General features: G+C 45.0%; 1 protein-coding gene across 1 annotated transcript in view; it reads right to left on the bottom strand.

The window, feature by feature from the left end:
- Positions 1-14,852: 14,852 nt before the first annotated feature.
- The window catches only part of LOC144893027 (obscurin-like protein 1), a 73,382-nt gene continuing 61,678 nt past the window's right edge, over positions 14,853-26,556 (bottom strand). The window contains exons 8-10 of the mRNA XM_078782524.1: positions 23,963-24,124; positions 19,706-19,810; positions 14,853-15,169 (exon numbers count right to left, since the gene is read on the bottom strand). Of these exons, the coding sequence (XP_078638650.1) occupies positions 14,892-15,169; positions 19,706-19,810; positions 23,963-24,124 (545 nt within the window). The 3' untranslated portion in view covers positions 14,853-14,891. The remainder of the gene's footprint in view (positions 15,170-19,705; positions 19,811-23,962; positions 24,125-26,556) is intronic.

The raw sequence follows: 26,556 nt of genomic DNA on the forward strand, positions 1-26,556 counted from the left end.
AAGCGCTTCCTCGAGGTCGCGCGGAAATATCGCCTAACCATGAATGCGGCTAAGTGTCGTTACTCTCTACGCACGGTAGATCTTTTGGGGTACACCGTGACCCATGGCTCTGTCTCTCCGGATAAGGAGCGTCTGCGACCTTTGCTCGATATGGCTCCGCCTAGCGATCGGGCTTCGCTGAAATGCGCTCTTGGGCTGTTCGCCCACTATTCAAAGTGGGTGCAAAATTTCTCTGCGAAGCTCCGCCCCCTCGTGGCCTGCGACACGTTCCCCATGGGCCCGGCCGCCATGGCGGCCTTCGAGGGCCTTAAAGCCGACATCGCTGGCGCCGCTGTAGCGACGATTGACGAGAGTGCCTCTTTCGTCTTGGAAAGTGATGCCTCGGATCATGCGATAGCGGCGACTCTCTCCCAAGGGGGACGCCCTTTGGCTTTCTTTTCGCGGACTCTCACCTCCGCTGAGCGGAGGCATTCGTCTGTCGAAAAGGAAGCGTACGCGATCGTCGAATCAATTCGGCGATGGTGGCCGTACCTGCTTGGGCGGTGTTTCCAAATCGTCACGGACCAACAAAGCGTTGCATTTATGTACGACACCTTACATGCTCAGCGCATTAAGAATGAGAAAATCACCCGTTGGCGTATCAAACTCGCCGACTTCTGCTACACCATCAAATACCGCCCGGGGAAGGATAATCTGGTCGCCGACGCCTTATCGAGGCCGGCCACTTGCGCGGGGCTTGTAACTTTGGAGGGACTGAGCGTTTTGCACGGCACTATGTGTCATCCTGGGGTGGCGCGTTTCGCGCATTTTGTGCGCAGTGGTAATCTGCCGTACTCGATTGAGGACATCCGCCGGATCTGCCATGATTGCACTATCTGTGCGGAGCTCAAACCGCGTTTTTACAACCCTCCTATGGGGACGCTGGTTAGGGCTACTAGACCATGGGAGCGCTTGGCGATGGACTTCAGAGGGCCGCTGCCAGTGTCGAGTAACTCTCGTTAGCTGCTCACTATCGTTGATGAGTATTCACGATTCCCCTTTGCTTATACGTGTGGGGATATGTCGGCTGCCACAGTTATCCGGTGCCTGCAGAATTTGTTTTCTATGTTTGGGTATCCGTCCTACGTGCATACCGATCGGGGTGCGCCGGTGCAGTGTTCCTGTCTCAGGAGGTGAGGGGCTACTTGCTCCAGAATAATGTCGCTTCGAGCTACACCACCCCGTACCGGCCCCAGGTGAATGGGCAGATCGAATGCTTTAATGGGATTATATGGAGGGCCGTCATGCTAAGCCTCCGGACCCTCGGCCGAGGCCTCGATAAATGGGCGTGGTCGCTACCTGCAGCTCTAAACTCGATCCGGGCTCTCCTATGTACCGCCACCAACCAGACTCCTCACGAAAGACTGTTCCACCACCCTAGAAGCTCGGGTAGTATCCAATCTTTACCCAGCTGGCTCACTGAGCCGGGGCCCGCCTATCTCAAACGAGCGGTTCGCACTAGCAAGTCCGACCCCCTTGTTGATAAGGTGCTTCACCTTATCTTCACCCGCCGAGCTCTCCTCGCACCTTTCAACCTTATGTCGCAGACAACCAAGTGGTGCTGTCAAACAGCCTCCTCCCCCGGGATCACCTTTGTGTCCCGGAGGCGCCCCCTATCTCGCCTACGCACCATCAGGTAGTCAATGGTTGTCGTCGACCCACCTGACGTGTATGTAACAAGCTTATTATCCTCTTTCTGGAACTGAGTATTACAAATCAACAAATCAGCTCCATCAGCAAACTCCAAAATCCTTTCACCTTCTCCATTTCTCACACCATATCCGTAACCCCCTTGAACTCCCTCAAAACCGTGCATACTCCTTCCCACATGTCCATTTAGGTCTCCCCCAACCACAACAACTTCCTTATCTTTCACGTTTCCATCAGCTTCTCTATTGCACACCAGAACTTGTCCTTCTCTTCATCGCTCTGGCCAACCTGCAGAGCATATCCCGAGATGACGTTCACCAAGAGCTTTCCAATCATCATTTTCACCATCATCAACCTTTCACTCACTCTCGTCACACTCACCACACTGTCTACAAACTCCTCAGAAAACAGGACACCAACACCATTCACGCCCTCTGGGCACCCTTGCCACACAAACTTGTATTTCTGTCCCTGCCTACCCTTCACCATTCTCACACCACTTCCCTTCCATCTCGTCTCCTGCACACAACATATGTCCACGCTTTTTCTGAGCAATACTTCTACCACTTCTGATCTCCCTGGCATTGTCCCTACATTCCAAGTCCCAAACCTCAGAAACCGATCTCCACATCGGGCATCAGACTTTTTGTCGTCATAAATGGAGTGATTTCCACCCTTGCATCAATCGGGTTCCCCACCTTGAGTTTTGAAGAGCGGGAGTGGGGTCCCCCACGGGGTACTTCGGGCTGTACCCTGCCCATATGTAGTTGTAATTGTCATGGTTCTCTTTTTGAGGCAATGTTTTTATGGCCGGATGCCCTTCCTGACGCCAACCCTTTTAGTCGCCTCTTCCGACACGCAGGGATATGGTGTACCTATTCTAACCAGGGGTACACACCGGGGCGGAGAGATCATTGATGAAGACCAGAAATAGCACAGGGCCCAGAACACTACCTTGGGGAACTCCAGCCAGAACAGGAAGGGGAGATGAGAGAAATCCATTCAGGGCCACACGTTGACTACGACCAGAGAGGAAGTCCGCAAGTCATGCAAGGAGATTTCCATGGATACCATAGGAGGAGAGTTTGGTGAGCAGAGCTGTGTGCCAGACCGTATCGAAGGCACGTGATATGTCAAGGGAGACAACTCTAATTTCCTGTTTGGCATTGAGGACCTCCATCCATTGTTGAGACAGCAGATGCAACATGTCCAGAGTAGAATGACCTGGTCTGAATCCAAATTGATGATCAGAGATCAAGCCATTGGAGAAGAGGAAGGATTTGATATCCGAAGCAGTGATGGATTCCATGAATTTGCTGATAATTGGGAGCAGGCTGATTGGTCTGGAGTTGCAAGGATCTGTTTTTGCACCATTTTTGTGTAAAGCGGGAATGTTTGCTGATTTCCAAGATGCTGGCAGATGACCTTGAGCAAAAGAGAGGGTGAAAAGCACAGAGCGACGGTGAGATAGAGCGGCAGAGCAGAATTTTAGGACCCGTGGGCTGATGCCGTCTGGTCCAGTTGCAGAATCATAGTCGAGGTTTGACAAAAACTTCTCCACATTGTCAGGAGAGAAGGACACAGACAACAGAGTCCAGGAGCAGTTGGGTTCGACTGGGTGATGTGGGAACAGAGATGGGTTTGGGACACAAGATTTTGAAGCAAACACAGAGTTGAGGCATTCGGCTTTGTCACGTGTGGTGTCAATTGTGTGGCCATTTGAGGGATGGGAGGGGATGGAAGGGGAACAAACACCAGAAACGGATTTGACCAGACGCCACCAAGATTTGGAGGAAAGAGACAGGTTTGAGAGTTCATTCTTGAGTGTGGAGAGATAGTGCTTCCTGGCACTCCTGAGGGTAGACACACAAAGTTACATGTTGAGTTACATGTTACATGTCACATGTAATTACATTACATTACATTACATTGCAGTTACATTGCATTACATTGCAGTTACATGTTACATGTTGGGTTACATGTTGATTTGAAGCCAAGCCCGGCCCAGAGTTACGTGTTGATTTGAAGCCAAGCCAGGCCCAGAGTTACGTGTTGATTTTAAGCCATCCCAAGCCACGCCCAGAGAGTGACATGTTGATTTGAAGCCAAGCCAGACCCAGGGAGTTACATGTTGATTTGAAGCAAAGCCAGGCCCAGGGAGTTACATGTTGATTTGAAGCCAAGCCAGGCCTAGGGAGTTACATGTTGATACATGAGTTACATGTTGAAAAAACATCAGCAATGCCAAACCTGATCAATTAACATATGTTGCCATGGGGATGATGGGATGACAGAATGAAACATAAATAGGAATGAAATTTTTTGCCTCATTCGTTCAATTGAAGGATATTTCTGAAAATTAAAACATTGAAATTAAAATTACTGTTTATAAATAAAAGTGTTCATCTCGTAAATGTTAATTGTTTTAATTGCGAGTTATCTTATTTTAATGTTTCTAGTTATTTGTAATTAAACTGTTCCGATCGAGTTATCCGTTGTCCTCTCTGTCTCCATGGTTACAATTGTTCTCAGTGTCAGAATTGAACCCACAATCGCTGCTCCTTCCATTGTTCGTGAGAAGTGAAACATGAAGGTTGTGTCTCATCTCATCGCGCTGTTTTTGCTCGTACTCTTATCAATTACCATCTTTCACCCCATTTACCACCATGTACGGGGTGACATCATCAAAGAGGTGAGTTTTAAAGGGACAGTTTCTTCATGTAATTTTCCCGATATTTATCCATCGAGTTCTCCGTCCAATGTTGAATATTAAATTGATGTGGTGTTGATATGACACAGACTTGATGGGACAAATGACCTTCTCCTGTGTAAAAGTTCCTCTCTTGTCCTTCATGTGTTCAAGTACCGAGAAGGTTCCGTCGTTCGACTCGTTCTTTTTCCCTTTCCATTAAAACCAAACTCTCACAAAAATGTCCACTTTGTGCGATGGTCGTTGCGCGTTTCCGGGAGGTCTTCGGTGTCCGCATTTGGGACGTGTCGACGTCATGGCGTCATGCCAGAACGCATTCAAACTTGACGACCTAATCCCCCAAGCCCGATCTTGCACATCAGTCAATTGCACTTTGCTTGTTACTTCTTTAAGTGAGATCGTTAATTTACCCCATTGGTCACGTTAATTGCGTATTCGTTACGACCTGCTCTTAAATATCCTCTCCAACTTTAAACCTCCGCAGACTCGAATGGAAAGTTGTAATTGTGTGGTAATTTAGCAAAGTCGTTATCTCAAGCCCAATATCCCTGCTCATCGCATTCATTCACCGTCGCCATTGCACGTCCATGCACAATCGCTTCACGTACTGGCTCCCTGATTACCAGGTATCAATCATCCGGCTTCAACCACGGCTTATCTTCAGGTGGATTTTCGCGGCTTATCTGCTTGCTCATCAGGTGGATTTTCACTTCTCCGATTTGATTTTCAATTCCTGCTTCGTGCAGGAATCCAAACTCGAGGCACGAATTTGCAATTTGGCCATGATTCCGGAGATAGTTCGCCTGTTATTCGGGAGATTCCAATGATTCTGAAAGCTTTGGTTTCAACAGCGTGAACCCGAGCCAGGTGTGAGGCAGGAGCACCGGCCCAGAGGGGGGAACAGTATTCCATTGAGCTGCGGATGAAAGCCTTGTTGGTGGTGAGGAGCGCAGGTGTGCCAAGGAAGGACTTCGCACGACGGAGGATGCCCAGTCGGCCACTGGCTTTGGAGGCCAGCTTGGAAATGTGGTTTTCCCAAGAAAGATCATGGCAGATAGTGAGACCCAAAAGCTGGAGCGACAGAACTTCTTGGAGAGGATTGTTGAGGAAGTGGATGGGAGGGTTTTCCAGTCGGACTTTTCGGAGAGACATAGAAAGAGTGTGAGATTTGTCAGGATTGAAAGACATGTTCCACTTGTTTGACCAGACTGTGATTTTGTCCAGGTCTGCAGAGAGTGAGGAGGCTGCAGACTGCCGATCTGAGGGATGAGGTATGGAGCGGCAGAGAGTGGAGTCATCAGCAAAGAGATAGAGAGGATTTTCCAGAGAGTCGGAGAGATCATTGATGAAGACCAGAAATAGCACAGGGCCCAGAACACTACCTTGGGGAACTCCAGCCAGAACAGGAAGGGGAGATGAAAGAAATCCATTCAGGGCCACACGTTGACTACGACCAGAGAGGAAGTCCACAAGCCATGCGAGGAGATTTCCATGGATACCATAGGAGGGGAGTTTGGTGAGCAGAGCTGGGTGCCAGACCGTATCGAAGGCATGTGATATGTCAAGGGAGACAGCTCTGATTTCCTGTTTGGCATTGAGGACCTCCATCCATTGTTGAGACAGCAGAAGCAACATGTCCAGAGTAGAATGAGCTGGTCTGAATCCAAATTGATGATCGGAAATCAAGCCATTGGAGAAGAGGAAGGATTTGATATCTGAAGCAATGATGGATTCCATGACTTTGCTGATAATTGGGAGCAGGCTGATTGGTCTGGAGTTGCAAGGATCTGTTTTTGCACCTTTTTTGTGGAAAGCAGTAATGTTTGCTGATTTCCAAGATGCTGGCAGATGACCTTGAGCAAAAGAGGGGGTGAAAAGAACAGAGAGAGGGTGAGCCAGAGCATAAGAGCAGAATTTTAGGACCTGTGGGCTGATGCCGTCTGGTCCAGTTGCAGAATCATAGTCGAGGTTTGACAAAAACTTCCCCACCTTGTCAGGAGAGAAGGACACAGAGTCCAGGAGCAGTTGGGTTCGACTGGGTAAGGTGGGAACAGAGATGGGTTTGGGACACAAGATTTTGAAGCAAACACAGAGTTAAGGCATTCGGCTTTGTCACGTGTGGTGTCAACTGTGTAGCCATTTGAGGTATGGGAGGGGATGGAAGGGCAACAAACACCAGAAACGGATTTGACCAGGCACCACCAGGATTTGGAGGAAGGAGACAGGTTTGAGAGTTCATTCTTGAGTGTGGAGAGATAGTGCTTCCTGGCACTCCTGAGGGTCGACACAGAAATTTACATGTTGAGTTACATGTCACATGTAATTACATTACATAACATTACATTGCAGTTACATGTTACATGTTCAGTTGCATGTTGATTTGAAGCCAAGCCCAGCCCAGAGTTATGTGTTGATTTGAAGCCAAGCCAGGTGCAGAGTTACGTGTTGATTTGAAGCCAAGCCCAGCCCAGAGTTACGTGTTGATTTGAAGCCAAGCCCAGCCCAGAGTTACGTGTTGATTTGAAGCCAAGCCAGGCCCAGAGTGATGTGTTGATTTGAAGCCAAGCCAGGCCCAGATGATAGTGACATGTTGATTTGAAGCCAAGCCAGACCCAGGGTGTTTCATGTTGATTTGAACCAAGCCACGCCCAGAGAGTGACATGTTGATTTGAAGTCAAGCCATGCCAAGAGAGTGACATGTTGATTTGAAGCCAAGCCAGGCCCAGGGAGTTACATGTTGATTTGAAGCCAAGCCACGCCCAGAGAGTGACATGTTGATTTGAAGCCAGGCCAGGCCCAGGGAGTTACATGTTGATTTGAAGCCAAGCCACGCCCAGAGAGTGACATGTTGATTTGAAGCCAGGCCAGGCCCAGTGAGTGACATGTTGATTTGAAGCCAAGCCAGTCCCAGGGAGTTACATGTTGATTTGAAACCAAGCCAGGCCCAGGGAGTTACATGTTGATTTGAAGCCAAGCCAGACCCAGGGAGGTACATGTTGATTTGAACCCAAGCCAGACCCAGGGAGTTACATGTTGATTTGAAGCCAAGCCAGGCCCAGAGAGTTACATTTTGATTTGAAACCAAGCCAGGCCCAGTGAGTGACATGTTGATTTGAAGCCAAGCCAGACCCAGGGAGTTACATGTTGATTTGAAACCAAGCCAGGCCCAGTGAGTGACATGTTGATTTGAAGCCAAGCCACGCCCAGGGAGTTACATGTTGATTTGAAACCAAGCCAGGCCCAGGGAGTTACATGTTGATTTGAAGCCGAGCCAGACCCAGTGAGTTACATGTTGATTTGAAGCCAGGCCAGACCCAAGGAGTTACATGTTGATTTGAAGCCAAGCCACGCCCAGGGAGTTACATGTTGATTTGAAGCCAGGCCAGACCCAGTGAGTGACATGTTGATTTGAAGCCAAGCCAGACCCAGGGAGTTACATGTTGATTTGAAGCCAAGCCAGACCCAGGGAGTTACATGTTGATTTGAAGCCAAGCCAGACCCAGGGAGTTACATGTTGATTTGAAGCCAGGCCAGGCCCAGTGAGTGACATGTTGATTTGAAGCCAAGCCAGACCCAGGGAGTTACATGTTGATTTGAAGCCAAGCCAGACCCAGGGAGTTACATGTTGATTTGAAGCCAAGCCAGGCCCAGGGAGTTACATGTTGATACATGAGTGACATGTTGATTTGAAGCCAAGCCAGACCCAGGGAGTTACATGTTGATTTGAAGCCAGGCCAGGCCCAGTGAGTGACATGTTGATTTGAAGCCAAGCCACGCCCAGAGAGTGACATGTTGATTTGAAGCCAAGCCACGCCCAGGGAGTTACATGTTGATTTGAAACCAAGCCAGGCCCAGGGAGTTACATGTTGATTTGAAGCCGAGCCAGACCCAGTGAGTTACATGTTGATTTGAAGCCAGGCCAGACCCAGTGAGTTACATGTTGATTTGAAGCCAGGCCAGACCCAGTGAGTTACATGTTGATTTGAAGCCGAGCCAGACCCAGTGAGTTTCATGTTGATTTGAAGCCAAGCTAGACCCAGGGAGTTACATGTTGATTTGAAGCCAAGCCAGACCCAGGGAGTTACATGTTGATTTGAAGCCAAGCCAGACCCAGGGATTTACATGTTGATGTGAAGCCAAGCCAGACCCAGGGAGTTACATGTTGATTTGAAGCCAAGCCAGGCCCAGGGAGTTACATGTTGATACATGAGTGACATGTTGATTTGAAGCCAAGCCAGACCCAGGGAGTTACATGTTGATTTGAAGCCAGGCCAGGCCCAGTGAGTGACATGTTGATTTGAAGCCAAGCCACGCCCAGAGAGTGACATGTTGATTTGAAGCCAAGCCACGCCCAGAGAGTGACATGTTGATTTGAAGCCAGGCCAGACCCAGGGAGTTACATGTTGATTTGAAGCCAGGCCAGACCCAGGGAGTTACATGTTGATTTGAAGCCAGGCCAGGCCCAGTGAGTGACATGTTGATTGGAAGCCAAGCCAGACCCAGGGAGTTACATGTTGATTTGAAGCCAGGCCAGGCCCAGTGAGTGACATGTTGATTTGAAGCCAAGACAGACCCAGGGAGTTACATGTTGATTTGAAGCCAGGCCAGATCCAGGGAGTTACATGTTGATTTGAAACCAAGCCACGCCCAGAGAGTGACATGTTGAGTTGAAGCCAAGCCAGACCCAGGAAGTTACATGTTGATTTGAAGCCAGGCCAGGCCCAGTGAGTGACATGTTGATTTGAAGCCAAGCCAGTCCCAGGGAGTTACATGTTGATTTGAAGCCAAGCCAGACCCAGGGAGGTACATGTTGATTTGAAACCAAGCCAGACCCAGGGAGTTACATGTTGATTTGAAGCCAAGCCTGGCCCAGAGAGTTACATTTTGATTTGAAACCAAGCCAGGCCCAGTGAGTGACATGTTGATTTGAAGCCAAGCCAGACCCAGGGAGGTACATGTTGATTTGAAGCCAAGCCAGACCCAGGGAGTGACATGTTGATTTGAAGCCAAGCCAGACCCAGGGAGGTACATGTTGATTTGAAGCCAAGCCAGACCCAGGAAGTTACATGTTGATTTGAAGCCAAGCCAGACCCAGGGAGGTACATGTTGATTTGAAGTCAAGCCACGCCCAGGGAGTTACATGTTGATTTGAAACCAAGCCAGGCCCAGGGAGTTCCATGTTGATTTGAAGCCGAGCCAGACCCAGTGAGTTACATGTTGATTTGAAGCCAGGCCAGACCCAGTGAGTGACATGTTGATTTGAAGCCAAGCCAGACCCAGGGAGTTACATGTTGATTTGAAGCCAAGCCAGGCCCAGGGAGTTACATGTTGATACATGAGTTACATGTTGATTTGAAGCGAAGCCAGACCCAGGGAGTTACATGTTGATTTGAAGCGAAGCCAGACCCAGGGAGTTACATGTTGATTTGAAGCCAAGCCAGACCCAGGGAGTTACATGTTGATTTGAAGCCAAGCCAGACCCAGGGAGTTACATGTTGATTTGAAGCCAAGCCAGGCCCAGGGAGTTACATGTTGATACATGAGTTACATGTTGAAAAAACATCAGCAATGCAAACCTGATCAATTGACATCTGTTGCCATGGGGATGAAGGGATGACAGAATGAAACATAAATCGGAATGAAATTTTTTGCCTCATTCGTTCAATTGAAGGATATTTCTGAAAATTAAAACACTGAAATTAAAATTACTGTTTAAAAATAAAAGTGTTCATCTCGTAAATGTTAATTGTTTTAATTGCGAGTTATCTTATTTTAATGTTTATAGCTATTTGTAATTAAACTTCCGATGGAGTTATCCGTTGTCCTCTCTGTCTCTATGGTTACAATTGTTCTCAGCGTCATAATTGAACCCACAATTGCTGTTCCTTCCATTGTTCGTGAGAAGTGAAACATGAAGGTTGTGTCTCGTCTCATCGCGCTGTTTTTGCTCGTACTCTTATCAATTACCATCTTTCACCCCATTTACCACCATGTACGGGGTGACATCTTCAAAGAGGTGAGTTTTAGAGGGACAGTTTCTTCATGTAATTTTCCCGATATTTATCCATCGAGTTCTCTGTCCAATGTTGAATATTAAATTGATGTGGTGTTGACATGACATAGACTTGATGGGATAAATGACCTTCTCCTGTGTAAAAGTTCCTCTCTTGTCCTTCATGTGTTCAAGTACCGAGAAGGTTCCGTCGTTCGACTCGTTCTTTTTTCCTTTTCCATTAAAACTAAACTCTCACCAAAATGTCCACTTTGTGCGATGGTCGTTGCGCGTTTCCGGGAGGACTTCGGTGTCCGCATTTGGGACGTGTCGACGTCATGGCGTCATGCCACTATCGGATCGCGATCGCGTGCTTGCGTGGACAGCTGTTGTGCCGACGTTCGCCCGTTGGTTGCCGCGTTCATGGCCTCGCGCGTTCCATCGCCGACCACCCACGATCTCCAAAGCGCCGAGCAGAGACGACAGCGGCTGGAACCGTGGTCCTTCGGACGGGGCGAGGCGCGAGCGTTTGAGAGTTTGGGTGCGAGAGGACCGGGGCCGGCGAGCGAGTCGCGTCGGGGAGACCCCCTTCCCGTCCACGTGTCGGGGCCTAGCTGTTCGATGCCTGAACCATCTCCACGCCATGCTCCCGAGTGAGCAAAGCTAAGAACGCACCACAAACACACACACCCTCCTTGTTCGTTTCGTTTTGTTTGTTTAATAAGTCTGTCGAGTGGGAGTACTCCATATAGGGGGTTTAGAGCATCATAGCATAGCGCGGCATTTCTTTGTGCTCGGAACCGTTAATAAATCATTGTATTTTCTGTATAATTATACTTGAACGCAGTTTTCCGTATGATTTATTTAATATGCAGCAGCATTGGAGACGCCCTGAGAACAGGTTGGACTGCAGGGGTCTTGCGCCGCCCCTCCACCCTGCACAATTGTGTATAGCTTTCTATCTTCGAGTCCGCCATTGAGTTTTCGCCTCGAGAGCTGAGGCCTTCGCGATCGGCTTCCGTGACCACCTGATTTTCATCAGAGGCGGCCGCACGACAAATGTTTGTCAGGCAGTTGGGATTCGAACCTCGCGGACAATTTTTTTGTCCGGAGGTAGCGAGTCGACGCCGGCTGGGTGAAAAATCCCGCCCAGCATTTGGAACCGAAATTTGTTCATCGTGTCGAGGCGGATAAATTTGCATCGTCGATTCGGCACACGAAGCGCGATATCGCGTCTTCGGAAAATGTAAATTTTATTTGTGAGGTAAAAATAAATACGCGCGCGGGAAACGACTTTCCTCAAAGCGGATGTCGGAGGTCGGTGAAATGGAGGTGCGTTGCGAGGCTTCTGTCAGCTCAGAAGGTGAACTGGAGGTAGGGGAATTGGAGGTTAGTCTTGGAACCTCCCCCGTCCTGAGCACCAACCCATCCTCCTCCCCTCCCGGGGAGCCGGGAACAATTGGAGCGGCCGCGATACCCGACCAGATTTGGGATCGATTATTCAGGGAGATTAAGGGAATGAGTGAAAAAATGTATTCCCAAAGGAATGAAATGAGGGAAATGAATGATAAATTTGAGGGAATGAATGCTCAGAATGAGCGATTAAATAACAAAATGGATGGAATGAAATAGGGATTTTATGGGAGAGATGACCAATAAAATGGAGTCCCAGGGGAATGAATATATGGAAGGAATGAAGGGAATGAGTGATCGATTGGAAGGACACAGTCAAGGAATGGGAAAGAAAATTGATGGGTTGAAGGGGGAATTGAATGCCCAGAGTGATAAAATTGATGGATTGAGGGGGGAATTAAAGGAACAGTTGGATAGGATGGAAAACAAATTTGATAAAATAGAGGAAATAACAATAACTGGGGGAACGAATTGATAACATTGAGGGGAAAATGCAAAATCAAATTACGGATGGACTGGGTGAATTTGAGGGCAAAGTAGAAACTAAATTCGGTGAAATGGAAAAGTCCATGGGGATAGAGTTCGAGCTAAAGAGGGAAGAATTGACATCGAAAATAGAAGAGGGCATGACCCAGGCTGTCCGAATGGGGGGGAAATTGGAGGATAGAATTGGCGCCACAAATACCAGAATTGATAAAGTAAATGGAGATCTGGAAGGCCATCGCGGCCGGGTGGATGCCAGAATGCGGCAACAGGTAGAGGAATGGGGACTCCTCAAACAACAAGGGGTCGAATTGGCCGAGGAGGTAAAAGGGTTGGAAGCCCGTGTAACGGAGCAGGCGTGGGTGTTTGTTGTTAAAGGCCCGTGGGGGCCGCAATTGACTGATGACAGGCTGAGTGATTTGATGAAGGAGCGACTGGAGGCCTGGGACAATACCATCAAAGGAGAGGTTGCTCGGGTCAAACAGTCTGAGGGGAAGAGGTGAGTCGGTCCGTTAAGGATCTCCAGGACGAGATTAAGGTGACCCAAGGGACCCTCCCCACAAACCACATTTGGGCACCAGAGACTCCGAAACCGATTACCCAGTTGGGGGGTGTTTTGGCCTCGGGCTGGATTTGGACAGAGGGGAATCGGGGAGTAGAGTCTCTGGAAAGGCAATCCCCCTTGTGCATTTTTGATGGGTCGGGGAGTTTGGAGGCTTTCCTGACACAATTTGAATGTGTGTCTCAGCTCAATGGTTGGGGAGAGCGGGAGCGCATGGGGAATCTGGTGGCAACCCTGAGGGGGTCAGCCGCAGACGTGCTAATCGTAGTCCCAGAGGGAATATTGACCAGTAAGGGCAACTGTGATGCCTTGAACCACAGGTATGGGACAAGTGCGAGGTGCGACCTGGTCAGGGCACAGCTGCTGCATCGTAGGCAGAAACCAAACGAGACGTTGCAGGAGATGGCCCAGGATATTTACCAATCTGTGAGGATTGCATACCGGGACCTACCCGCACAAGCGTGGGATAAGCTGGCGATAGAGAAATTTATGGCGGCTCTTCCTGACCCCGAGGTCCGGATTCTGGTGGAGTTGCAGGACCCGGCCACGGTGCACCGAGCAGTGGAATGCGCGGCGAGACTGACCTTTTTGAGGAGGTCGAACCGCGCATCAGAGAGGGCACCTGTGACGGTACGGCAGGCGGAGGTGCGGGACCAGGAAGAGAAGCCGGAGGATATGGTCATAGGCCGAATGTTAAGCGGGATCAGCCGCCAGCTGTCAGGTTTGACAGGGGGTAAATTTGCAGGGGGTGAGTCACGGCAGTCTGGTCCAGGTTTGCCATCAGGACGGCCTGATTTTCATCAGGATGGTCCGGGAGTAAGGGATGCTCCGCCTGGGTACCAGAGCGGTCCGTTCATGGGGACTTGTTTTAGATGTGGGAGAAGGGGGCACCGGCAGAGGGATTGTCGGCAACCACCTGAGCCACCTCCTCCTAACAGGCTTCACAGTCCAGACAGGTGGGGGCCCCCAGTGGGTCCACAGGTGCCAGAAAGAGGACCATCACCTATGCCTGGGCCTGTCGCAATAGAGTGTGCGGGAAACTAGAATGAGCTGAGCGTACGGGGCCATGCTCGGCTGGGATTGAGTTTCCTGGTGGAACACGACTGCCAACTCGACTTTGGGCATGGTCATATGTAGTTGGGCACTGAGAGGCTGCAGTTGGTGGGAATGGGGGATGACCAGGAGGTGCAGGGGACGTGGCCAGAGGTGCCACGCACTGTGACCGTGCCTCCCAGGTCCGAGACAGTGGTGATGGCAGAGTTAGCAGCAGGTACTCAACCCATTGGCCAGCTGAGGCTTGTGGAGTCGTGGTCCTCGCAGGGGACCGAGTGATTGATGGTGGGTTGCACCCTCGTAGACACCCGTGGGCCTATGTTGGCAGTTAGGCTGCTCATCTTGTCCGACAGCCCTCGCACTGTAAGGGGCGGAGCCATCGTAGCCAAATGCAGTCGTGTAGTAGAGGTCACCGGAGGAAGTGGATTCACATGCTTGCCAGTACAGCCGGAAAGAGGGGGAATTTTGGGGAAATGTGATTGGCCAGAGGGAGTGTGGGACATGATGACACGCTCTGAAGAGGGCCCAACATCGGAGCAGGTAGAGATATTGCACAATTTGGTTGGTAAGAACTTAGATGTTTTTTTCTCTCTCTCCCGAGGATGTTGGACGCACAAGTCTCGTCAGGCACCAAATTAGCACTGGCGAGGCGAGGCCGGTTTAATTTGAAGCCACGCCCAAGCCAGGCCCAGAGTTGCGTGCTGATTTGAAGCCACGCCAGGCCCAGAGAGTGAGATGTTGATTTGAAGCCAAGCCAGGCCCAGAGAGTGATATATTGATTTGAAGCCAAGCCAGGCCCAGAGAGTGACATGTTGATTTTAAGCGAAGCCAGGCCCAGAGAGTGACATGTTGCTTTGAAGCCAAGCCAGGCCCAGAGAGTGACATGTTGATTTGAAGCGAAGCCAGGCCCAGGGAGTTTCATGTTGATTTGAAGCCAAGCATAATGCAGTTTGGCTAAGCATGTCCACAAAGCATCTGGGTATCGCTCCTCAATCAGCAGGTTCCACGAGGAGCCTTGCCTCTGTGCAATCACCATCTGTCTCACATGTGTAGCTGCCCTCGTCTTCTATCGTGACGGGATGTATGACAAGTGTGTGAATGACATCGATGCTGCGCACTTCGAAACGGTCTCCGGTGTGTATCTCTGTTTCATCACAGAACCATTGCACAGCAGCATTTGCGCGAGAAACGCGGCACTCAAACACAGCACGGCGACCCTCCAATGCCATTTTGTCTCGAAGTTGTTTGGTGAAATGTGCTGGCGGTTCTGCACAATCAAGAGACAGAGACTTAAGTGAGTGTGTAAAATAATCACAAAATTATGTAAATGTAGAGAATTTTTCTGGATTTAAGAATGAAAAGCGTCATACCCAAACATATTGAATGAAGGAATGAAATATTCATACATACTCGTGAGATACCCATGCTACGCAAGGGTGGGAGGCGGGAAGCAAACAGGCAATGCAGATACGGCGAATGCTAAAGCATGAAACCAATAAATTTCACATTCCTGTAGCACCCTCAGTCGCACGTCAGACATGGACAGCAAGTTCGTGAAGGACTTCCATGAAAAACATACCCGTTCGCAAACAAACGGGTACGTTCACGTATAAAAACATCGATCGTGGGTCCGTGGCGAATCTGCATATGGCGATCCGCGAAGTTCACGTTTAGAAAGTAGAAACCATCACGGCATGTCATCATTTACTTGAACTCAATATCTCTTTTTTCATTCCAAACAACATAACTCCAATCACAAATTAATCACAAAATAAAATTTTAACAACATTGTTAATGTTTCCTTCATTGTAAAAACTACCAAGTCAACAGTTAAAGGATTTTGAGCTGGTAGGTGTTATGGCCTTGGCAAGTTCGATGGAGACAGCGACCTGTTAGTGCATACGCCACCCAAATAGCTATGTGGAATTCTCTCATGCAGAGATTAAACTCACGTCGTATGAACTTTGGCCGAGGTCATTATTTACTTTTAATGATGTTTATATACGAATCAAAAAGAAGATAATTGGTTTTGGGTCGTCCTTTGCGCATATCTCGTGGGATTGTGAGTTGGAGAGACAACTGTGATGGCAAGGAGGAGGTTGGCATTCTCTAAAGCAGGGATTCAACCCATGTCCTTATAAAAGGTATTTGTCCGAGGTCACCGAGTCCGATCGGTGCAGCCATTTGTGCGGCACCTGGGAAAATAACGTTATGCGGAAGTCCAAACCTGAAAATGCTGGAGGCCAAACCTGAAATTAGAAAAACAATATGGCCTATTTTACTCCAGATCCCAGCATTACCCACCCAAAATATCGTTGCGATCGATTCAGCCGTTTTTGCGGTACCTTCGAACGGACGGACGGACAGGCAGATGGACGGACAGACAGACAGATGGACAGACATTTGGTGAATTATAGTAAGATAGATATATATATATATATATATATATATATATATCTATCTATATATATATATATATATATATATATATATATATATATATATATATATATATATATGTACAAATTTCAGTATTTGTATACTTTCTCGAAATAGTCCTGCGGCATAGCAGACCAATTGTTCAAATTGTTCTAAAAGCACCAAAATTGGCACACATGTAGATTAATATATTCTAAACATTTTTGGATATGGAGGCATTCAAGATTAGCCGCCAAATTAAAAAATGGCCGCCAAATGTGCTACGGGGAGAATCTTGAATGCCTCCATATCCAAAATTGTTCAGAATGTATTAATCTACATGTGTGCCAATTTTGGTGCTTTTAGAACAATTTGAACAATTGGTTTCGTATTTTTTACTATGCCGCTGGGCTAGTCCTGCGGCATAGCAGACCAATTGTTCAAATTGTTCTAAAAGCACCAAAATTGGCACACATGTAGATTAATATATTCTAAACATTTTTGGATATGGAGGCATTCAAGATTCTCCCCGTAGCACATTTGGCGGCCATTTTTGAATTTGGCGGCTAATCTTGAATGCCTCCATATCCAAAAATGTTTAGAATATATTAATCTACATGTGTGCCAATTTTGGTGCTTTTAGAACAATTTGAACAATTGGTTTCGTATTTTTTACTATGCCGCTGGGCTAAAAGAAAAAATCATTGAATGCCAATTTACTGCCACTTATGCCCTGGTTTCAAAATTACAGTTATTCCCATGTCGGCTTTTTGAAAAAAAAACGGGGGGACATTGTAAACGGCTTTGTCCGTCGATCTCCTCCTAAATGTTTTCGCAGAAATTCACCAAACGTGGTCGTTATGATCACCACATAGCACGAAGGTGCAAGAGCAGTATCATTTTTGGCACTGCCCTTTGGGGCAGAGTGAAAAGGTCAAACACCAAAAATGCAATTACGGGCACATTTGTAAACATTTTTAAATAAAACTTTGTATATGCAATCAACATTGGGAGACGCATTAAATATGTAACAATTTTTTTTTTATTAGACCCCGGGTTCATGCCCCATTTGCCCCAGGGGGTGTGTACTTAGGGTCACAGGGGTAAAAATGGGGGTTAAAAAATCTCAAGATGTGATTATTGGATCATTCCTGATGGAACTTTTTGCCTTCTTTCAACTTTGCTTTAGGTAGGAAGAGTGGAGATTTGTGATGGCACTCCATCGACTTCGTTCTAGTTTTTTAAATTACTTTTACCATTATATAATAACCGTCTATGTACCAATGTACCATATAAAACACGTGAGTTTGTGTGTTTGTACAGATGTCTGTTCCCCTTCATAAGGGTAGTTTTTAAAGGCCAATATTTTAACACGAATGTGTGTTCACTACGATCTATTTTGAGGATAAACCAAACACGAAAAACATTTTCCATAAAAGAGTTATGTCTCTTCTATTGGAATTGTAGACGGTGGTTTGAAAACGAGTATAACGTTTTTACAACGAATATCATTTTTACAATCACCATTTACTCCATGTCTGAAAGTGTTTTGAAATCAATTGGTCATCATGACAGAAATATATGATACAGTCGTGGCCAAAAATATTGGCACCCTTGCACTTTTTTCAAATAACTCACAATTTTCTCGAAACATAATTTGAAATTAACAAAAGTATTTGGTCTCCACAATTCATTATTTCACGGTTAATATTTCAGAACCTTTGTTTTTGATTCAGAACTTAATATATCCTTTTAAATCAGAAAATAAAAAGAAATGGCATTGACAAAATTATTGACACCCCAGACTTCATATTTGGTATCACGGCCTTTGGACAAAATAACTGCAGTCAAACACTTCCTTTAGCCATGAATGAGCTTCCGACACGTCTCTACTGGGAGTTTGGCCCACTCTTATTATGCAAACTGCTCCAGTTCTCCCAGATTTGAAGGGTGCCTTCTCCCAACTGCTGTTTTCAGATCTCCCCACAGGTGTTCAATGGGATTTAGATCTGCACTCATTGCTGGCCACTTCAGAACAGTCCAGCGTTTTGTCTTGAACCATTCCTGGGTGCTTTTTGAAGTGTGTTTGGGGTCATTGTCCTGATGCAAGACCCATGACCTCTGATGGAGACCTAGCTTTCTGACACTAGGTTGAACATTGCATTACAAAATACCTTGGTAATCTCCTGATTTCATGATGCCATGCACACATTCAAGGCACCCAATTCCAGACGCAGCACAGCAACCCCAAAACATCACTCAACCTCCTCCATGTTTGACTTTAGGGAAGGTGTTCTATTCTTTGAAGGCTTCATTTTGTTTTCTGTAAACATAGAGATGATGTGGTTTACAAAAAATCTCTAATTTGGTCTCATCTGTCCACAGGACATTTTCCCAGAAGGATTTTGGCTTGTCCAGGTGTGTTTTGGAAAACTCCAGTTGGGCTTTCTTATGTCTCCCTCTCAGCAGTGGGGTCCGCCTGGGTCTCCTACCACAGAAGAGATCTCCTACCCTTTCATTGGGTTGGTGATGGATGGGGCGAGTTGAAACTGTCGTACCATGTGTCTGAAGGTGAGCTTGAATCAGTTTGGCAGTTGATTGAGGTGCTTTCTCCACCATTCAAACAATCCTTCGCTGCAATCTTCGATCAAGCTTTCTCTTGCGGTCACGTCCACAGAGGTTGGCTACAGTGCCATGGACCGTAAACTTCCTGATAACATTGCGTACAGTGGACACAGGAACATCAAGGTCTCTGGAGATGGACTTGTAGCCTTGAGATTGTCCATGCTTGGCTACAATATTGTGTCTGACCTCAGACAATTCTCTAGTTTTCTTTCTTTTCTCCATGCTCATTGCGGTACACAAAGTGACACAAAACAGCAGAATGACTCCTTTTCTTTATTCAAACTGATTTAATGAATGATTTTTATGTTGCAGGCACCTGCAACTCACCACAGGTGAGTTCAACTCCAAAGTAAAGGAGAAGCACCTGCTTGAAATCTAATTATTTCGAACAACTTCTAAAAGGTGCCAATAATATTGTCCAGGCCATTTTAGGATTTCTGTGTGGAATAAGCTAAGATTCAGTATTTTTCAGCTTTTTTTGTTTTGTTCCACTGCAAACCAAAGAAATACATATGTGGATACCAAAATATTTTTAATATCAACAATTTTCTGGAAGAAATGGTGCGTTATTTGAAAAAAGTGCAAGGGTGCCAATATTTTTGGCCACGACTGTAAATGTTATGTTGTCTTGTAAATAACAGCAAGTGGTTGTGGGTGAAGATGACGAGAGTGTCATCACATTTCTTTCTGTCCCCCAATTGTTTGTTAATTTTCAGTTCTCTAGGACCTCTTATCAATGACAAGCTCAAGTAGCATTTACCTCTGACTGTCAGCCAGGTGGAAAACGTAGCATTCTCCGCAACGAATGTGATTTCTCCTGCGTCTTCTGCCGTCACTGAGTAAAATGTCAAGGTGTGCAAGGTACCTGAGGAGGAACACATCCGTTGATACTAACTTCAAGAAAACCAGGAGAAGGAACAATTTAATGTGCACTAAACACTTGCATGGGGCATAGGGATCCAAGATCATAAATTTGAACAAAAGCATAGCAAAGGTTATTGGTGAGGTTGAGAAAGACATCAAAGAGAGACGTGAAATTAAGTTAATTGACTCTTATCCAAATTCAGATTTGTTGTCGTTGTCTACATAGTCGAGGCTCATGGAAGAACTAGTACACTGAACGGATCAGGACGTAATAGGATGCAAAAGGAACAGTAGAGATGAATACAAAAGGTATGTTGAGAGATGAGGGAAACATGAACAGCAGAGTTGAAGGCCAAGATAGAGGGAGACTTGGACAAACAATGTGTGTAGGGAGGAATGGGGGGCAGGAGAGGATACATGGGGTGAGCAAGATGATGCATGGGGTAGACAAGATGGATATGGAAGAAAACTCCATGGAGGGAAAAGCTGGAAATTTGGATGTAGGAGGGGTTTGTGTGGGGTTAAGGGGGATGATTGGCCGTGATTAACGAGGATAGAAAGCATTATGGTTTAAGATCATGAACGATCTGAGATGGTGGTGAACAGCTGTCTTGAAGACCTGAAGGGAGGAATGAGATTGAAGAGAATTTTCCATTTTTGTGTTCATATGTCCATAATTTTCAAAAGGCCTTGATAACTAATGGCAGAGCGCAATATCAAAAGCGAACCTGTCCCATGTCGTTAGTTTTTCTGATTTGTCACTGAATAGATAATGTCCAGAATGTGCACATCATTACTCAAAGAGAGGTGTTAACATAGAAAATTGAAAAGTCATGTTGCCTTTCTGAACAACAATATGAGGATGTATTGGTTACTGTTCATCTGATCTTTTGGCTAAGGGATGCAGCATCACACAACATGGGTAATAACTTTGATACTTATCAACGACAAATATCACACAGAAAAAATATAATTATACAGATCACATGTCATATGTCCTTAGCTCATACACATGCCACATGTCATTAGCTCATACACATGTCACATGTTATTAGCCCATACACATGTCACTATATCATACATATGCCACATGTCCTTAGCTCATGCACATGCCACATGTCATTAGCACATACACATGACACTATAGCATACATATGCCACATGTCATTAGATCATACACATGTCATATGTCATTAGCTCATACACATGTCACATGTTATTAGCCCATACACATGTCACTATAGCATACATATGCCACGTGTCCTTAGCTCATACACATGCCACATGTCATTAGCACATACACATGACACTATAGCATACATATGCCACATGTCATTAGATCATACACATGTCATTAGATCATACACATGTCATTAGCACATACACATGACACTATGGCATAGATATGCCACGTGTCCTTAGCTCATACACATGCCACATGTCATTAGCACATACACATGGCACTATAGCATACATATGTCACATGCCATTAGCTCATACACATGTCACATCTCTCTAGCTCATACATGTCACATGTCATTAGCTCATACATGTCATATGCCATTAGTGCATACACATGCCACGTGTCCCTAGCTCATACATGTCACATATCACTCGCTCATACCCATGTCATTAGCTCATACACATGCCACTAGCCCATACACATGTCACGAGTTCATACACATGTCACATGTCATTAGCTCATATACATGTCACATGTCATTAGGTCATATACATGCCACTAGTGTATACACTTGTCACATGCCATTAGGTCATACACATGGCACTGGCTCATACACATGTCATTAGCTCATACAAATGTCACTAGTTCATACACATGTCACATGTCATTAGCTCATTACATGATACATGTCACTAGCTCAGTTGTCATTAGGTTATAATCATGTGACATGCCATTAGCTTGTAATCATATGTGCCATTATCTCGTGCACATGCCATCTGTAATTAGCTTGTACACATGTCACATGTCATTAGCTTATAATCAGGTCACATGTCATTAGCTCCTCATAATATCAGACGTCAATAGCTTGTAATCATTTCACGTGTCATTAGCTCGTGCTCTTGCCATATGTAAATACCTTGTACACATATCACATGTCATTAGCTCATAATCATGTCACGTGTCATTAGCTCACACGCATGTCAATTGCTCATGCGCATATCAAATGTCATTAGGTCTACATGTTAGATGTCACATGCCAGTAACTCGTAATCATGCCACTAGCTTGTACATATGTACAGTCACGTGAAAAAGTAAGTACACCCCATGTAAAGTTTAGACTTTTTCAACATATTTAAACATACAGCTATTTGATCTTCATTTCAACAATATTGATCGATAAAGGTGATATAATATAACAAATATCATGAAACATTTACATTTTGTCGTCCATTGTATAATTTAAATAAACATAAATGCAAATTTCGCATGTGGAAAAGTAAGTACACCCTTGGCTCTAATAGGTGGTATTGCCCCCTATGGCAGAAACAACCTCAAGTAGGCGTTCCTTATAACTGTCTACCAGGCTCTGACATCGACTGGGAGAAATTTTTGCCCACTCCTCCATGCAGAATTCTTTCAGCTGTGCGATGTTTGAGGCGTTTGTTGCATGCACAGCTCGTTTCAAATCCCCCCACATCTCGATGGGATTTAGATCCGGGCTTTGACTTGGCCATTTCAGATCCCTCCATTTCTTTCTTTTCAGCCATTCCTTGGTGAATTTACTGGTATGTGTAGGGTCATTCTCATGTTGCAAGGTCCACCTTCGGTTGAGCTTCAACTCTCCGACAGATGGCCTCACATTATCCTCAGGCACCCTCTGGTACAATGAAGAATTCATAGTGGATTCTATGATGGTGAGCTGCCCAGGCCCTGATGCAGCGAAGCTGCCCCCAAACCATAATATTTCCACCACCATACTTTACTGTTGGTATCAGGTTCTTGTGGTCAAATGCTGTCTTTGGTTTTCGCCAAACATGTCTTCTGGTATTGTGGCCAAATAGCTCTACCTTTGACTCATCTGTCCAGACCACATTGTTCCAGAAGTGCTGGTCTTTGCCTCGGTGTTCATTGGCAAACTTTAGTCTTGCCCTGATGTTCTTTCTGGACAGCAAAGGTTTCCTCCTGGCACACCTTCCATGTAGATCAAATGTTGTCAGCCTCTTTCTAATGGAAGACTCGTGCACTTTGACATCAGCAGTGGCAAGAGCTACCTGTAGGTCCCGTGATGACATTCTGGGGTTCTTCGAGACTTCTTTCAGCATCTTGCGATCTGCTCTCGGGCTGAACTTGCTGGGGCGGCCTGGCCTGAACAAGTTGGCAGTTGTTTGGAATCTTCTCCACTTGTAGATGATCTTCCAGACAGTCGAATGATTGATTTCAAATTGTTTGGAGATCTTTTTAAATCCCTTCCCAGACTCGTAGGCATCTATAACCTTCTTTCTGAAGGCCTCAGAGAGCTCTTTTGATCTACGCATGGTGACTCCACACACTTCAACAACAAAGAGCAAACCAAACTAAATGTCTGAGGTTTAAATAAAACAGGTTCCTCCAAGATCCTCACTAACGATGTTCTAATCATTTGCACTTGAGCTGGTTCACCTGATTCTAATTTTAGGTATTTGAAGTCGTGATAAATGTAGGGGTGTACTTACTTTTTCCACACGCGAAATTTGCATTTATGTTTATTTAAATTATACAATGGACGACAAAATGTAAATGTTTCATGATATTTGTTATATTATATCACCTTTATCGATCAATATTGTTGAAATGAAGATCAAATAGCTGTATGTTTAAATATGTTGCAAAAGTCAAACTGTACATGGGTTGTACTTACTTTTTCACATGACTGTATGTCATATTCCATGATCTCATACACATATCACATGCCACTAGCTCATCTCTTTTGCTCTTTCTGTAGGTTCTCTTTCTGAAAAATATCATAATGCCAAAAAATTGTTTCATAACAGGAATGTTCATGAAAGTGAAGTTGACAGAGGATGAACATAAGAACACTTAGATACATGTGCGTAAATAGCTGCACTCATCTAATACATGGAAAACGATACCCTCCTGGCTCCTCCAAATAGTAGCATTGCAGCTGCAAGAAGGCAAGGTACGCCCACGTACCCTGGTGTCGAATTCGGACTCCCTCCCGAGTCTTCACTCGCTTGTCGTTCTGGAACCATGTCACTTTGACGTCATCGTCGGATATTTCACAGGAAAAGGTCACAGATTCCCCCTCAGCGATATCAACTGGTTCTAACCCACGCACAATACTCACATCCCTTGCTGTAAATACAGAATATTATGTCAGAAATTATATTGGGACAAAGAAATTTCCAAACGCAGAGTAATTTTTTATTTATATAGATTTAATCACGTGTTACACTTGTACTGTCGTAGAAGTTTCAGTTCAGTTTATTTTAAAAAACACAAAACAAACAAAGGCCAGTTTAATGGCAGAAACATTGATACTATCAACAATGATAAACGATATTAAAGTATCCAGTATATTCGCTTTCAGTTTGTTTCGTACAATAACGTTATTCACTTCCAACGTTGTTCATTTACAGCGCTCTTTATTTACAGCGTTGTTCACTTCCAACGTTGTTCATTTACAACATTGTTCATTTACAATGTTGTTCATTTACAATGTTGTTCATTTACAGCGTTGTTCACTTATGACGTTGTTCATTTACAACATTGTTCATTTACAATGTTGTTCACTTACAATGTTGTTCATTTACAGCGTTGTTCACTTATGACGTTGTTCATTTACAACATTGTTCATTTACAACATTGTTCATTTACAGTGTTGTTCACTTATGATGTTGTTCATTTACAACATTGTTCATTTACAACATTGTTCATTTACAATGTTGTTCACTTACAATGTTGTTCATTTACAATGTTGTTCATTTACAGTGCTCTTCATTTACAGCGTTGTTCGCTTCCAACGTTGTTCATTTACAACGTTGTTCATTTACAACGTTGCTCACTTACAATGTTGTTCACTTACAACATTGTTCATTTACAGCATTGTTCACTTATGACGTTCATTTACAACATTGTTCATTTACAACATTGTTCATTTACAACATTGTTCATTTACAATGTTGTTCACTTAGAATGTTGTTAATTTACAACATTGTTCACTTGCAACATTGTTCATTTACAGCATTGTTCACTTATGACATTGTTCATTTACAACATTGTTCATTTACATTGTTCATTTACAGCGTTGTTCACTTTTGACATTGTTCATTTACAACATTGTTCATTTACAACATTCTTCATTTACAATGTTGTTCACTTACAATGTTGTTCATTTACAGCGTTGTTCACTTATGACGTTGTTCATTTACAACATTGTTCATTTACAATGTTGTTCATTTACAGCGCTCTTCATTTACAGCGTTGTTCACTTATGACGTTGTTGATTTACAACATTGTTCATTTACAACATTGTTCATTTACAGTGTTGTTCACTTATGACGTTGTTCATTTACAACATTGTTCATTTACAACATTGTTCATTTACAATATTTTTCACTTTCAATGTTGTTCATTTACAGCGTTGTTCACTTATGACGTTGTTCATTTACAACATTGCTCATTTACAACATTGTTCACTTACAACGTTGTTCCTTTACAACGTTGTTCATTTGCAACGTTGTTCATTTACAACGTTGTTCACTTACAATGTTGTTCACTTACATCATTCACTTGCAATGTCATTCATTTACAGCATTCTTCACTTACAACGTTATTCCCTTACAATGTTGTTCATTTACAGCGCTCTTCACTTACAATGTTGTTCATTTACAGCACTCTTCATTTACAGCATTGTTAACTTCAAACTTTGTTCATTTACAACGTTTCTCACTTACAACTTACTTACGTCGTTCACTTACAGCGTTGTTCACTTACGTCGTTCACTTACAATGTTGTTCATTTATAGCTTTCTTCACTTAAACGTTGTTCACTTACGTCGTTCACTTAAACGTTGTTCACTTACGTCGTTCACTTAAACGTTGTTCATTTACGTCGTTCACTTACAACGTTGTTCATTTACAGCTTTCTTCACTTAGACGTTGTTCACTTATGTCATTCACTTACAATGTTGTTCACTTACGTCGTTGACTTACAACGTTGTTCACTTACGTCGTTCACTTACAACATTTTTCACTTCCAACGTCAGACTGCTGAAACTACCTTATGTTGGTCTGTTCGGTTTACTGGCCACCCAATGACGATGACTCTATATCAATTCCTAATCACCCAACTGAACTCTCTGTTTCTCATCTGTGACTATTTCAATGGTCACCGCCATATCATCTGGCTGAGTGTTGGTTCGATAACAGACAGCCATGATATTTCAGCAAAGGCCTTCTGCGACTCCGTTGGTATGACCCAATCTGTAAACTTGCCATTCCGGATTTATCCTAGTGGTACATCCTCCCTATTGGACCAAGTAATGACTAACTTTCCATCCAATCTTTGTTGTTCCTCTTCTGCTCCTATTGTCTCTTTTGACCAATTTGTTGTCAAGACCTATATCTCCCTGATTATGAGTGAATAACCTCGACAATGCAGGATATTGGCGGTTTGCAAAAAACAACTGGCAGGGTATTCAATCTGCCCTCTCACAAGAGGATTGGGCCATCATCTTCACAGCACCTGATATTGATTCTGTGTGGGAACACTTTTTTATATACAAT

The sequence above is a fragment of the Myxine glutinosa genome, chromosome 7, assembly GCF_964187855.1.
Source record: "Myxine glutinosa chromosome 7, kmMyxGlut1.1, whole genome shotgun sequence".
Classification (NCBI taxonomy): domain Eukaryota; kingdom Metazoa; phylum Chordata; class Myxini; order Myxiniformes; family Myxinidae; genus Myxine; species Myxine glutinosa.